General features: G+C 36.9%; 1 protein-coding gene across 12 annotated transcripts in view; it reads right to left on the bottom strand.

The window, feature by feature from the left end:
• LOC120531691 (R3H domain-containing protein 1) overlaps positions 1-13,291 on the bottom strand; it is a 244,756-nt gene that overhangs the window by 17,283 nt on the left and 214,182 nt on the right. For all 12 annotated transcript variants that reach the window (XR_005634140.1, XM_039757318.1, XM_039757320.1 and 9 more), the window contains 2 exons: positions 10,591-10,742; positions 6,670-6,770 (listed from right to left, as the gene is read on the bottom strand). Coding sequence is in view for 11 of the 12 variants with exons in the window: in XM_039757318.1 (XP_039613252.1) it covers positions 6,670-6,770; positions 10,591-10,742 (253 nt within the window). In the remaining variant the exon portion in view is untranslated. The remainder of the gene's footprint in view (positions 1-6,669; positions 6,771-10,590; positions 10,743-13,291) is intronic.

The following is a 13,291-nucleotide window of genomic DNA, read 5'->3' as shown; positions in this document are numbered from 1 at the left end:
TTTTTGGAATAGAGGTAGGTGGGAGGTGAGGAAAATTGGGTAGTTCTTTTTAGCCAAGTTTCTAATTTGGAGGTTGTGAAAGAAATGTGTTGCTAGAAATTTTAATTTGGAGTGTAATTGTTTATAGGATGCAAAGACATTGTCTATGCACAGATCTCTAAGTGATTTATCCCGAATATTTTCTAGATATTAAAAACTGAGTATGTTTGAGAGGGTGCAAAAAGGTGGTTATCGTGCAGGGGTGCCACAGATAAAAGCTTCTCTATCTTGAAGTACTTCCTACATTGGTTCCATATTCTGAATGAAAGAAGCGCAATTGAGTTGTTTGTATATTGGCAATAATTTGTATTTATTGGGGTTCAAAGCAAGGAATATAAAGAAGTACTGCAAGATTTTAATTGCATTGCAGACCAGGTTTGTGTGTATTCATCAATATCTGATGATATCCAGGTCTTTATGGCCTGAATATTTCCCGCCCAGTAATAAAACTGAAAGTTAGGTAGTGCCATGCACCTTCTGATTTAGGTCAATGTAGAGTCACCCTTTGGATGCGTGGATGTTGAGAATTCCAAATAAATTAGTTTATGATTGAATTTAATTTCTTAAAAAAAAAGACTTAAGATAGATATAGATCCTTTGAAATAGATAAATTAGCTTAGGAAGGATGATCATTTTAACAGTGTTGATTCTACCTGCTAATGTGAGATGGACGGTGGACATATTCACATCTTGTTTAATTTTTTTCCATGCAGTCAACAACATTTTTTTTAAATAAAGCTTTATATTTTACTTGTGATATCCACCCCTATATATTTAAACTGATCTGCTAAGATAAATGGGATGGTGTCCAGTCTAATATTGTGTGCTAGAAAGTTCATTGAAAAAACACACTTTTATTCAAATTAATTTTGAGACCAGATATCTTTTGAAAATTTCTTAGTGCTTTTAGGACTGCTGGCATGGAATTTTATGGGTCAGTCAGGTCTGTCTATTAAATAACAAGATTGTGTTTCTATCTCTTAAACAAAACAGTGAGAACATATTATGAGCACTTGCCATGCAGGTTTAAACCTGTCCAAACATGTACGACAAACGACAACACTCTGCCGTTTAGTCGATTGTCAGTCACCGTTTAATGCAGTTGTTCCCCTTGTATGCCAAAATCATGGTAAGTTTATCATGCTAAGTTGAGTAACATGTCAATTTGAAATTTTTAGTAAAACTGAACAAAACACCAACAGTATCCTTTCAAATGCTTATTAAGGCGTACGGGGAAGACTGCATGTCTCATGTGCATGTGTTTTTCCTAAATTGAAATCGCTGCTTAAAGGGACATGTTTTGATTAAAAGAAGTATTAAAGCATTAAAGAAGTAAAGAAGAAAATGTCAGATGACTTGAAACAGTTGACAGAAACAGATCTGCTCCATGGCTTTGACCAGTGGAAACCAAGACTGCATTGGTGCATAATTTTGAATGGGGAGTATATTGAAGGGGACAAGCATTAGAATTGTTATATAAATAAAAGTGAGTCAGTCTCGTTATTTAATAGACAGACCTTGTATACAGTACCATATCATCTGATGATATTTTCTTTTCAAGTCGTTCTCTGAAAAGCTAGCTTATCTCTGATGCATTTAGAAAGAAAACAGCCGATGGCTTAGTGGCAACTACATACAGTGCAGTGCATCCGGAAAGTAAATTCATTTTTTCCCTCAGAATTCTACACACAACACCCCATAATGACAACGTGAAAAAAGTTTACTTGAGGTTTTTGCAAATTTATTAAAAATAAAAAAACTAAGAAATCACATGTACGGAAGTATTCACAGTCATTGCCATGAAGCTCAAAATTGAGCTCAGGTGTATCCTGTTTCCCCTGATCATCCTTGAGATGTTTCTGCAGCTTAATTGGAGTCCACCTGTGGTAAATTCAGTTGATTGGACATGATTTGGAAAGGCACACACCTGTCTATATAAGGTCCCACAGTTGACAGTTCATGTCAGAGCTCAAACCAAGCATGAAGTCAAAGGAATTGTCAGTAGACCTCCGAGACAGGATTGTCTCGAGGCACAAATCTGGGGAAGGTTACAGAAAAATCTCTGCTGCTTTGAAGGTCCCAATGAGCACAGAGGCCTCCATCATCCGTAAGTGGAAGAAGTTCGAAACCTCCAGGACACTTCCTAGAGCTGGCCGGCCATCTAAACTGAGTGATCGGGGGAGAAGGGCCTTAGTCAGGGAGGTGACCAAGAACCTGATGGTTACTCTGTCAGAGCTCCAGAGGTCCTCTGTGGAGAGAGGAGAACCTTCCAGAAGGACAATCATCTCTGCAGTAATCCACCAATCAGGCCTGTATGGTAGAGTGGCCAGACGGAAACCACTCCTTAGTAAAAGGCACATGGCAGAGCCCAGACTTGAATCCGATTGAACATCTCTGGAGAGATCTTAAAAAGGTTGTGCACCGACGCTTCCCATCCAACCTGATGGAGCTTGAGAGGTGCTGCAAAGAGGAATGGTCGAAACTGGCCAATGATAGGTGTGCCAAGCTTGTGGCATCATATACAAAAAGACTTGAGGCTGTAATTGCTGCCAAGGTGCACTGACAAAGTATTGAGCAAAGGCTGTGAATATTTATGTACATGTGATTTCTCAGTTTTTTTTATTTTTAATAAATTTGCAAAAACCTCAAGTAAACTTTTTTCACATTGTCATTATGGGGTGTTGTGTGTAGAATTCTGAGGAAAAAAATGAACTGAATCCATTTTGGAATAAGGCTGTAACATAACAAAATGTGAAAAAAGTGATGCGTTGTGAATACTTTCCGGATGCACTGTAGAGCAATAGTAATAGGGGACATCCTTGTGGAGTACCATGTTTTAGTTTGAAGTAATCCGAAATAAAGTTGTTAATACGAACTAAGGATTCTGGACTAGTATACAGTCATTTGATCCATGCACATATGTTTGGGCCAAACCCAGCTTTGTGCAATGTGGTGAATTGGTAGTCCCATTCAACCCATGTGAAATGTTTTTTCTGCATCCAAGGATAGTAAGGTCTCTGGGGTGTTAGATTTAATGGATGAATATATTAAACAAACACCAAAGATTAGAGGCTAAGTCTCTGTCTTTAACAAATCCAGTTTGGTCTTATGATATTAAAGAAAGAAGCACTTTCTCAATCCTTCTAGCTAGAATTTTGGAGAGTATCTTAGCGTCACTATTCAGGAGTGAAATTGGTCTCTTTGATGTACATTGTAGCAAGTCCCTATTTTTCTTAGGAAAGATGGCAATTAATGCTTGGCGAAAAGTCTGGGATAGAATTTTGTTGTCTTCAGCTTCTATGAATGTTGCTAATAATTCTGGAGCTAACTTATTTGAAAACTAGACTTTAAGCCCGTTACAATAACGGGCGCTAGAACAGTATTGCATAAACATTAGTAGGAACAGTCCATATTAAATAGCAAGGGTCCTCGACCTCATTCTGCCTCTTGTCATAATTTGTTTTTTTTCTAAAATATTTTTGCAAGAAGCCTAAAGTAAAATAATAATAAAAATAAAATAGAAACATATATGATAATACAGTAAGTATAATTAATATTGCCTTAGTGCAAAACTTAAATAATATGTAATACACAATATCTGAAGAAGATATTTAGGAAAACGTTTTTATTTTTTTACCTCATGAAATTTTTTTATAAAATTTCATTATAGACAACATTCTTTGTAAATACTCTTGAGTTTGGCAAATGTTTGCCTTGTTCAGGACCATCTACAACCTTGACAACAACATCTGAAAATCTTCTAACTCTTGATAATTCCACATATAACTGACTGTGGCTGAATACTGGTTGTGGCAAGTAAATGGCAACTTTTTCTAAGGTTTGCCCCTGAGCTTTATTAATTGTTATGGCAAAGGCTAATGCAACTGGAAATTGTCGCCTTCCTAAGGTAAAGGGTAAATCAGTAGAGGATGGAGCCAAATCAATACGGGGAATAAAGATGATGTCCCCTTCAGCTAAACCTGTTATTACTTGAGCAATAATGAGGTTTCTAAACACTCTTTTAGTGCTTATATTCCTAAGGAGCATAATTATTGCTCCCCTTTTAAGGTTCAGTTTATGCCTCAGCATTCCTGTTGGAATTAGCTGATTAAGAAACTCAATAGGATAGTTCTGCATATCTTGCTCAGTTGATATTTTTTTTTTACACTCATTTTCCTGTTCTTCTATAGATCTATTTGTTCTTCTGAGTCTTTCGCTTGTAGCGTTTTTATGACGCTCATTTTCTTTGTCTTCAATCGATCTATCGTATTTTTCTTTGTCTTTCAGCCTTTCTTTTGTTGATGTTTACTTGTTGAGCTGACCGTTCTTCCAGGAGATGTTGCTTAAAAAGGGTTTGAGTGTCTGTGTCTTTTGTCCCACTTGACTTGTCCTTGTTATTAGTAGATAGTTATTTAGTAAAAATGTGCGGGGCAGTATGTGTGGCGTCTCTCCAGCAATGGATTTTATGTGCGCGGCCATGAGTACCCAATCAGCACTCTCCCCAGCAAATGCGCGGGGCACTATGTGTGGCGTCTCCCTAGCAAAGGATTTAATGTGCGCGGTTTCCACCTTTATTTTCTTATCATGCGTAGCCGAGGCTACGCCATTCACTGTGTTGCTTATCATGCGCGGCCGAGGCTACTCCAATAACTGTGTTGCTTATTATGCACGGCAGAGGATACGCCATTCACTGTGTGCCCAGGTTCCACCTTTATTTGTGTATGATGCGCGGCCGAGGCTACACCATTCACTGTTGTGCAAATGGACGGGACACGGTGCAGCCCCTCGCATGCACACTTCACCTGAAGACACACATACATGGACAACTGGACGCACACAGGGGTTTTATTAAAGAGGATATTTTATAAAATTCCACAGGGTAGCCATCAGGGCTGGCTGCTTTAGCACTCTGAAGTGAGTTTATAGTTTCATGGTAATTCTGAGAATGTCAAAGGTTTATCCAGTTCCACAGCAGTAAGAGTATCTAGCTGTGGTACCTATAATGAGCCAAAGAGCACATTAGATTGTGTATTATCTTCTCTAGACTAAGTAGACTATAAAGACTTCTAGCATGCTCTAAATGTATGGGTTATATTTTTATAGTCTACAATTTTATCTCCGTCTATGCTGGTAATTGCTGCTATTGTATTGCAGACTTTCTGCTTGTGGATTTGTTGAGCTAAAATCTTATTGTCCTTCTCTCCATGTTCATAATAATGATGTCACGATTTAAAGATGAGCTGTTCAGTTTCTTTAGTAGTCAAGAGGTTAAATTCTGATTGCAAAACCTGTCTTTTTCTATAAAGTGCCTTATTTGGTGACCTAGTTTATTCTAGATCTATTCTGGTGATTTTGCTGATTAACTTAAATGCCTTCCTTGTATCCAATTTATTTTTGTGTTAAAGGTATGAAACAATCTGTCCTCTTAAAAATGCCTTCTGAGTTTCCCAGAGTATTCCTGCAGAGACCTCTGGGGATGTACTTGTCTCTAGAAAATAATCATTTGCCTGAATATGAATTCTGTACAGTGCTCATCAGCTAATGACAAGGGGTTAAGATGCCAGCTACAAGATGAGTGTGTAGGACACAGTAAGTTAATCTCTATGATCAGAGGGGCATGGTCAGAAATAACAATAGCGTTGTACTTACACAATTTGATAAAGGGCAAAAAAATGATTCTGAAGAAATAATAAATTCTTGAGTAATATTGATGAACTAGTTAGAAGAAGGAATATGCTCTAAGGTTAGGATTTAAAAACCTCCATGGGTCTGATAAGTTCTTATCCATTACAAACTGTGTAATTATTTTTTCAGTACTAGGTGTTATCGCCGGAACTTAAGACCTATCTAGGTCTGGATTTTAAAACATAATTGAAGTCTCCCACCATTGTAATTTTATGAGTGTTCACATTATGATATAGACACAAATGCATTTTGGATGAAATCGTTAGGTGCATAAATATTTATCAGAATCACTTTAGTATTAAATAAATTGCCCATCAGCATGACATATCGCCCTTCAGGATCACATATTACACCTGATGCTACAAATGGGATAGTTTTGTGTACTAAAATCCCCACACCCCTCATTTTCTTTGTATAGTCAATGTGAAAGATTTGGCCAATCCAATACATTTGCAACCAAAACTGGTCCTTACTTATTATGTGAGCCTCCTGTAAAAATATTATCTTGGCATTTAAACCTGTTAAGTGAATGAATACTTTCTTTCTCTTTAATTCCTGATTGAGACCTTTGACAGACCTTTGCTTATTTATACTCACATATAACGTAAATACAGGATACCTCGGGATGATAGAAAAAAAATAAGGGTAAAATAACACCACTGCTATTTGAGCTCAGCTCCGCCATCCATCTCACGCAATGGATGAGACCATCATCCATTCATGTATTCATACATAACAGTGTTACATCAACAGTAAAGCTCTTTTTTATTTGTTCATGGAGTGATCTGAATAGCCTTTTATCAACTCTGAATTTCTGCTCTTAGAACGTTTAACTAATAGCACTGAAAACTGATATGAAAATATGTGGAGCCACATAAAGTTGAACTATTATGATTAAAGAGATACAGAAAACATTTCCTAAATGCAAAAAAAGACTCAACAAACCTGTACATGGTAAACCCTGAAGCTGTGAACTACATGGAGACGTAGTTCGAGGAAACTGCATCTGTTCTGATCCGTGTGGCTGTAGATAAGTTACTGAAGTGCTGCATAAACAGGAAATATAGGGTTTAAAGCCCACATGCTTATCAAGGTAAGAAAAATATTTAAATAAAAACTAAACCATAGCTTAACCTTGTAAACCAAGTGCATTCCAAACAAGCAAGTTCTAAATAGACTATATACTTTCACTGCTCACTGTAAGCTGTTCAAATGTTTATTTTTTAATTAAACTTAAGGTTTTATTTACCTTAAATAGACTACTAAAGTAGTTTAGAGCTGTTACAGGTTGAGTATCCCTAATCCAAAAATCTGAAAATTGTTGAGCACCAACAAGACACTGCCTATGTTGCCTCTAATTTTCTTTACTGCTGAACTGTTGTGGACAACATATAGTACGAGCAGATTCCAAACAGATTTATAACATATAGTTGATGACCAAGGGGGGTTGTGGTTGTCTCCCGTGAAGCACCATGATGCTAGGACACACAATCAATGACTGGGATTGGGATCCCCTGTGATGCAGCTAGCACCATAAAGCACCATTGTTAAGGGAGGGGAATTCCTTGTAAAATGATGCAACATGGGATAGATGCTGAATGGGATAGGTGAATTTTGGTCGGGGTAAAACAATTAACATCTGCTGTGTTAGAAAATGACACACCAGGGGCCTCATGCATAACATTGTGCGTAGAATTCACACTAAAACATGGCGTATGGACGAAAGCAGAAATGTGCGTACACACAAAAAAAATCCAGATTCATGAATCTATGCATACGCCAAATTCCACATTCTTCCGCTACATAAATCCCGGTCAGCGTAAAAAGTAACACACGTGCACGCGCCTGCTGCCACTCCCCAACTCCTCAAAGAATTACTCCTCTTTGAATATGCAAATCAATATAAATAGCCCTTAAGCTCAGCATTTTGTGAAAAGACAATGGCTAAAGCATGGGGAAAATAGAAGGATTTCAGTGAATACCAAGTGGAGGCAAAGAAAAACGTACCATTTGTTGGTTTAAACAGTGATATAAACAACAAATGGAAGATGATTATGTGACAGAGTGGTGGAGAAACTCGAAAGTTAAAGTTCACAAAATCGCACAGTGCCGGAAAAAAAAAGAAGTGGACAGATATCAAAGTGTAGCCCACTACCTGAGTGTCATAAGGAAGCTTATTAGGGTACAGAGAAAAGAAAAAAATAGGGATACAGAGATTGTTCCTGCGTTCTACAAAATGCTTGCTGTGCCATGCGCAACCTTCAATGAGATAATTTATTGCAGCAGTACTGTCTGTCAAACATATTAACCACCAATTACTGTCCATACTTTGCTTTCTCCAAGTAACTAATCGCCACACAATCAGCTCTGTAATAGATGTCAAGCCATCTGTAAGCTTAGCATGCCGAAATATCTTCGTAGTACGTTTTTAATTATTCCATCCATCTATCCATCCGGGGTTGCGCCTATCCCAGCAAGCATACAGCATGAGGCAGGAACAATCCCTGAACGGGGGGGTGGGGGTGCCAGCTCATCGCTAGTGCTGCAACACCATGTTCTCACATGTTTAATTACTTACAATACAGATTATTTAAATTATATTAAAATTTTATCTGTATAATGTAATAAACATACTGTTGCATTTCATCTTAAAAATGAAATCAAGAGCTCCAAGAAGATCCATCCATTATCCAACCTGCTATATCCTAACTACAGGGTCACAGGGGTTTGCTGGAGCCAATCTCAGCTAACACATGGCGTAAGGCAGGAAACAAACCCCGGGCAGGGCACCAGCCCACCACAGGGCACACACACCAAGGACAATTTAGGATCGCCAATACACCTAACCTGCATGTCTTTGGACTGTGGGAGGAAACCCACGCAGACACGGGGAGGACATGCAAACTCCACGCAGGGAGGACCCAGGAAGCAAACTCTGGTCTCCCAACTGAGAGGCAGCAGCGCTACCCACTGAGCCACTGTGGAGCGCACTCCAAGAAGATAGCTCTTGGAAATCTAAATCGACTTAGAAGCCAGTCGTCATCATAAGTAAATATGCGCTTTATAAAGTGGCTTAGATTGTGCAATATTATACCTGTAGTGCAAGTTTACAGTGAGGTTAATTGTACTTATAATTTCAAACAGTTCTACCAGAAGCACTTGATGGACTGATTGAGTACATTTAGAGCTCTTGGGATGAAACTGTTTCTGAATGTCAAAAAAGGAAACTTCCTGAAGAGTTCAGTTCAATAGACTGTGCGCATGGCTGCGGCAGCGTGTGCTTGATGCTGTATATCGATAATCCTTTTTCTGATCAGCTGCTGTAGAGCTGTGATTCTACATTTAGATACAGTGGGATAAATACTCTGAGTGGTACACTGAGAGTTACAACGCTAAAGCAGTGATGGTATTTCAAATAGTTTGACCATTACATCCACCGTTATGTATTTATGGGTTGACAGGCTTTACAGTCAGGTGCCTTAAACAATATGCAGTTAATTTCAGTGCATCTGATAAAGCCGCTTCAGGGATGTGCATCCAAAAAAGAAAGGGAAACTACACAGAAACAGCAGCACTGCTTTGATGCTTGGAGCGGCCAGGTTGCAAAACCGAGCAGAGAATTTGCGTACGCCAAGGATTGAACTAGCGTGAAAATGTGTGTGGCTTTACAGCAAGTTTAGTTTTTATACAATGCGATGTGACCGTGGAAATGGGCGTATGCAACATTTTTGTGTATGCGCAACATTTATATGTGAGGCCCTAGGTGTTTCATTTATAAAACTTTGCTTGGACATGAAAATATGCTGCCACAAAAAAATACAATTAATAAAACCTGTTGAATGCACATTTCTATGCAATTTACCTTCATAAATCATCCTGTAAACATGTGTATGTGCCTCAAAAGATACCTGCGTCAATGGAATGTCGCTGCTTTTGGTTAAACTGTATTCTCGCTAGGTGCATTTATTTCAACATGATTGCTGTAAATTGCTCTGATTATATTTTGAAAACTAAACACTCCAGCAAATAGCTTTTTATGTTGGCAAAAACATGTTAAGACCCTACACTCACACCATACTAAAACTAAATGTAATGCCTTGTCAATTGGTTAATGGCTTCCAGAATAATGAGTATGAAGGGGCTGAGGCTTGGCCGAGATATTCCTGATATTTCAGCCAGTTTCCCGAGAAGTGAAAACAGGTAGCCTATATAAACTAATGAAAAAGCAAAAAATATTTTTCAGTGCATTAGCCCTCTTAAAAGGTAACTACAATATGGTCTGTGGATCATATTCATCACCCTTAAAGATTTAATACGTTTGTCATGTCAATGTACATTATAATAAGTGCTCAGTGATATGAATTACTATACAAGTAATTTATCTGGTTTGGCTAGATTTCCCAACATGATCATGTGTCCCCAAGATGTCTCAATATGTATATGCAAATATTCTAAAATTTAAAAATCTAATATAAATAGCTGTATTACATCAATACTTTTATTACTAGATTTGTTGGTGCTATGTATTTTAATCATATATGCAATAAATGAGCCCTGCACAGCACAAACAGAAATGGATCACAAGAACACACATTTCTATTGTGTGTTAAGTGTTCAATGTGCAGCTCAGTATCTGTCATTATAGAAGCTGACCTAAACTCTTTATGCTCTTTATGTTCTTAAAATAACAGTAGATAAAAACACTACTGCTTATAAAACCAATTTTGTTGATTTATGTATTTTTTAGTTTTAGATATTAAATAACACTTAATAACAGTACAAGTAGGCACCACATCTGAAATTTGTCAGGGAGACTTAAATTCAAATATTGTCTAATATATATATATATAAAAAAAAAAAACAAACCTAATGTTATTTTGTTGTCCAGGTGGCATAACACTATAATAAACTGGTACTCCTGATGCAGGTATATGCCCTTGGTTTGTCTGATTTGAGAGTATTACTGACTGTTGATATGTTTGTTGTGGTATACCTTGAGACCCTTGAGGCACTGGTACCTGAAAGCAGAAAGAAAAAGGCAAAAAATAGCACAATGAAATAATAGGTTTTAAAGTATCTACAAAAAATTGCTTTTATAATTAATACATTTTTCCGTGCTTAATTTGAATTGTAAAAGACCGATAAAAAGCTGACTCCTTCAATTCACAAATCAAACATAAATGTAAAATTTGAACAAGTCTAACCGTTGTTAAACTATGACTAAGTTGTTTAAAAAAAAGACTTTAAATCACATAAAAAACTAAAAAAAAATGTACATTTCAATCATTAAAATTCTCATTTGGACAAAACAGTTAAAAAAAACTAAATGTATTTTATTTATTCATTTTAGAAGTTCTAATTTAAAAGAAAAAAATTTGACACCATCTATTAAATAGATATTCTCCTTTCCACACAAAATTCTATACTTTATTACCAACAGAAATGTGTAACTTGAAAACACTTGAAATTAAACTGTATGATATCACAAAAGCATAGGTACACTGTATAGTCATTTCAAAGACAAAATCTGGCAAAGAATTTCACCTGTCATGGATGCAAACTTTGGTATTTTTATCATAATATGAAAAGTTAGCATATTCAAATTTCTGTTATTAAGAGCTCCAAGAAAAACAAAAAAACTGCATTTTACAAAATTTCACAATGTAATAGTATTATAAAGGCATATTTCAAAAATGTAAAATGGAAAAAAATACAAAAAAAAACTTTTAAAATCCTATCCTTTCCCCATGACATTAATGAAACCCATGTTTAAGATATCATGTTTTGGTGTTTTTGGGGGCAGCTGTGGATTTCTTTTAAATAAATTTGGTATATTGTGGAGCGACAAGTTAACTATTATTCTGCTTGAGACACTCTGATTGGACAAAGACATTATTAGCAGTGAGAGAGCAAGTACTGTAATCTCCCCATATACTGTGGATCGTTATTAGGAAAGTTAGAAACTTAAACAAAAATAATGTATCATATAGTCCAGGAGTGCCCACACTTTTTCGGCTTGCGAGCTACTCTTAAAATGACCAGGTCGAAATAATCTACCTAAATTAAAAATGCTACATATTGTCACAAACTCGAGACAAAGTCATATAAAGGTTTGGTGCAGCCACCCGTATAATCTGGTTTCCTGGTTGCAAAAGTAATTTTCAACAAATACAGCACTGATGTGCACAAAACCGAGTTCAAAACAGAACTGAGGGAATAGGGAAAAGGTGGAGGCTTTTAAAGGGGAAGACACGAAGTGAAGTCAAAGGGGTCGGGCTCATGTACTGTAGGTCTTCTGTCATTGGTGCGAGCCCAGACATGACATCACAGGGGCCAGAGCCGGCAAGGTCTCCTTACATTGGCTCGGATCCGGAAGTGACGTCAAGAGGTCCAGGTGGAATCTGTGAATGGTTTGCAGGCAAGGGAGAAAAAGAGTCAGTGCACTCTGCCACATCCCGGTATGTCTCGGAACTGTCCTTACCCAAGCCCTTTAGCTGCCTCCCATGCGCATGTGTGTGACTATAAATATATATATATATATATATATATATATATATATATATATATATATATATATATATATATATATACACATATACACACACTGAGTATCAGAGACGGGTAGTAACGAGATACATTTTCTTGAGTAACTTTTTAAAGAAATTGTACTTCTAAGAGTAGTTTTACTGCACCATACTTTTTACTTTTACTTGAGTACATTTGTGAAGAAGAAACGCTACTCTTACTCCGCTACATTGGGCAACACTCGAATTGTTAATTTTTTTTTAATTAGATAGAAGTCTGACAGACAATTTTCAATCTGCTCTGGGAGGATATATGATAGACTAAAATTTAAAAAAAAATTTTTTGAATGCAAAGCGATCTACCTGCACTCCCTTTCCGATCTACCAGTCGATCGCGATCGACGCATTGGGCACCCCTGATATAGTCAAACCTTCACCATCTTTTAGGTGAGGTTGGAAGAAATCTTTTTTTCTATATTGGCATTTTGTAGATAAATAGATAGATGGCTGAGTTCTCCTCTGGGGTCAAAAAAGAGCCATCTACAAAAAATAAATAGATAAATAAATTAATAATATAAAAACAACAACCCCTCTCAAATACAATCCAGAATGACTTACAAAAAAAATTTCTGAGTAGGCTAAAGGTATAAAGTATAAACAGCATTAATAGTCACATTGAGGCATTATAAAGATTTATTGGAATTGATATAAAGGAACACTAGTAGTTATTCTTTACACACTTCTGCAGAATAATTAATTGGTTGAAAGCACTTAATGCGAATGCGTTAGAGACAGGATGTGCAGCACTTTTCGTAATTAACCTCAGTTTTGTCTTCATCCTCACTTTTGCTTCTATCTCCTGTGGGATGATTGTGTGTCCAATAACTTAGCCTGCCTTTTTAATTAATGTGTTGATTTGGTGGGCCTTCCTTGAAGTGATGTTACCTATCCAACACACCACAGTTTAGAATATTGCTTTGGCCATCACAAGAGTTGTAGAATGGATGTCACAACCCACATTAAAGGAGTATAGTCTCCGTTGT

Source organism: Polypterus senegalus, chromosome 6 (genome assembly GCF_016835505.1).
Source record: "Polypterus senegalus isolate Bchr_013 chromosome 6, ASM1683550v1, whole genome shotgun sequence".
NCBI lineage: Eukaryota > Metazoa > Chordata > Cladistia > Polypteriformes > Polypteridae > Polypterus > Polypterus senegalus.
Note: the sequence above shows the minus strand (reverse complement) of the source record. Positions and strands in the feature narration are given on the sequence as shown.